Source organism: Coffea arabica, chromosome 8e (assembly GCF_036785885.1).
Source record: "Coffea arabica cultivar ET-39 chromosome 8e, Coffea Arabica ET-39 HiFi, whole genome shotgun sequence".
NCBI lineage: Eukaryota > Viridiplantae > Streptophyta > Magnoliopsida > Gentianales > Rubiaceae > Coffea > Coffea arabica.
In genome coordinates this window covers 45,888,930-45,891,853 of record NC_092324.1, presented here as the reverse complement: position 1 = coordinate 45,891,853, position 2,924 = coordinate 45,888,930, and the positions used below count along the sequence as shown (strand labels likewise).

Below are 2,924 nucleotides of genomic sequence, written 5' to 3'. Positions count from 1 at the left end.
AGTTCAATTCCTATCGATGTACAATGTTCAAGCAACTGAAAGCAGCTTAAAGATAAACCCCACTCCAATGCTAAATTTCGAGTTTCATAATTTTTGGAAATTTTCCCGTGGCTAGCACACAAAATGCTGCCTTATCTTTCTTTTCTTTTCTTTTCTTTTCACATTACAAGAAGGATTTCTTTTGGGGAGAGTTGAGGGGGAACAGAAATTCCTGAATTATTGATTTGCTTGTGATTTAATCCATAACTAACAGTCTTTTTTTTTTTTTTTGCAAGAACTAACAGCCTATAACTTACAGTCATCATTTCAAGGTTGGTGCAAAATTAATCCAACGGTAAAAATTCCTTATTAATTTCATAGCCGCATACTTTTTGACGTCTTCATATTTAACTCTCTATCTCTCTCTCTCTCTATATATATATATATATATATCCACAATTTTAACATGTCAAATTTGTAGTACAGCGTTCCTATAAATACCACCACGCGGCATTGCTTCCCAATCGTCAAACTTAACATTTTCACGTCATCCCAAAAACCAAAGGAATGGAACTTCCATATTCATATTCATCAGCCACAGTTCCCTTAAGCTCTTGCGCCAGGGGCTGGGTTGATCGAATCAGCAACATCTTCCGCAAAGAAATTGCCGTTGATATCGATCATCTCCCTCCTGTTTCTGTTTTTGAAGTCCCCAAAACGCTCAGCCTTAAAAAACCCGAAGCTTATACTCCTCAGCTCATAGCCATGGGGCCGTACCATCATTTACGCCCCGAGCTCTATCAGATGGAGAGGTACAAGCTCGCTGCCATCAAAGAGATCTCAGCCCCGGAGCAGATTTCCAATTTCCAACACATCGTGATCAACAGGTTGAAGGAGATAGATCCCTCTATCCGGGCTTGTTACAATAAGTTCATGGACTATGATCAAGATACGTTGGCGTGGATCATAGCAATAGAGGGTTGTTTCTTTCTCCACATCTTGCATTCTTATCTTGTGCAAGATGAGACCACGGACAGGAGACTGTTCGGCAACACTATTGTCACGAGAGATATCATGATGCTTGAGAATCAACTCCCATTTGTTCTGTTGAAAGAGATTCGCAAGTCTCTTCAAGTCTCTCCTAATTCCAATGATCAGGGGGTAGAAGGTGATATTGAGTTGATCTCAATGTTATTTCAATTGTGTGAAGCACAATCTCCTGTTAAGTTCTCTATTGATAAGACCAACAAATGCCGTTACCGTAGACCTCTGCATTTGTTAGATATGATGTATCATATGATTGTTAATGTCCCAGGTCCTGCCGTGTCCGGATGCTCTGTAAATGGTCCCATTCAAGTCGTGCCAACTTATACAGAATTCAGGAACTCATCGACCTCTTCATCCTCGTCCTTCTCGACTGATAATGAAGATCCAGACGTGGCTCACAATAATTTGGAAACACTCTTGGACTTGGTGGAGACCATTGGTCCTAAGCATACCCAGCGATTTCTTAGCCCTGTTAAGTTTGTCTCGAGTATTCCATGGTCAACTATTTCTGGGCTGTACAGAAAAGGCAACCTGGGTACTGGAGAGCAAAATTCAGAACATGATGAAATCGAAATTCCGTCGGTATCTCATCTCTGGCGCTATGCTAAAGTGCAATGCAAACCCTTCATTGGGAGCATTCAAGAGATCAAGTTCGTGGAAGAGGAAGCCGCTTTGTACCTTCCTGTAATGAATTTGAACGCGAGCTCAGAAGTGATAATGAGGAATCTGGTGGCTTACGAGGCTGCTATGTGTAAGTCAACCCTTAAATTTGCTCGATACGTCAACCTGATGAATGGGATTATAGACACCGCAGAAGACGTGAAGCTGCTGAAGCAAAATGGGGTGATCAAGGGGGCTCTCACGGATGGGGAAATTGCTGATCAATTCAATGGTATGCAGAGATGTTACGCCGGCTCAGATCACAAGTCTAACATCGAGGTTGCCATTGAGAAAGTTAACAAATTCTACGGCAAGAAGCTTTTGATCAGGACGGTTAGAGGGTTGAAGAAGAATTTGTATGCTTCATGGAAATGTCTGGCCCTGGTTTCCACTGGCGCGCTGCTTGTCGTGCTTGGCCTGCAGACCTTTTGCGATTTCTATGAATGCACCAAGCTCTGGAACTTCTACCAGGGATCGTCATGATTATCTCAATCAGCACCAGGAAGCAAAATGTCTGTTTTAATTGAACAGAGAAGCATATGATTCAAAACTCAAGTTTGGTTAACATCGAATTCAAGTTGAACTCAATCTGATCAATTCGAATTCGAATTCCAAAACATTTGACTCATTAGTTCTTTAAGTAACTCAATTTTATATATTTATTTTTTTATTTTAATAGTAAAATTATATAAAAATTGATAGGATGTCGAGCCTGTGCAATAATAATTACCTACTCAAGAAAAAAATACAAATTTTGTATATAGCGGTGAGCAGGGTCGAATCCACAGGGACTGGGGATAATTCGTTTTTTCCAGAGTTCAACGCATGGAGGATTTTTGGAAAATATAAAACAACTAATTAACTAACTAATGAAACAACTAATAGAAATAAACAAGAATTAATCAATAACCAATACGACTCTAGCCAAAGGTGCAACTTTTCAGACACGGTCCATTCAACTGATCATTGATGCAAAGATAATTCAATTACTCATTAACAGATTGGTTATAGTTGTCATACACGCGATAAACAACCAGCCTTTCCTTACCTTTTCGATAGTCAAGGTACGACCCTTAACTATTTTCCTAACCAAGAAATAATCCTAGGTACGACCATAGAATTTAATTCCCCAATTGCGTTAAGAATTAAAAAAGCCCAACCCTAACCAACAAACACGCTACGAGGGTTTGTTTAAATTAGATCATACGTTTCCCTAACATGAAACCAATCACACTAGT

General features: G+C 39.8%; 1 protein-coding gene across 1 annotated transcript; it reads left to right on the top strand.

Annotated features, from left to right (window-relative positions):
- The first annotated feature begins 500 nt into the window (after positions 1 to 500).
- Positions 501 to 2,303, top strand: LOC113703538 (putative UPF0481 protein At3g02645). The gene is made up of 2 exons (XM_027224935.2): positions 501 to 1,147; positions 1,295 to 2,303. Exons 1-2 carry the CDS (start codon positions 547 to 549, stop codon positions 2,167 to 2,169), a joined length of 1,476 nt encoding a protein of 491 aa, XP_027080736.2. The 5' UTR covers positions 501 to 546; the 3' UTR covers positions 2,170 to 2,303.
- Positions 2,304 to 2,924: the final 621 nt, after the last annotated feature.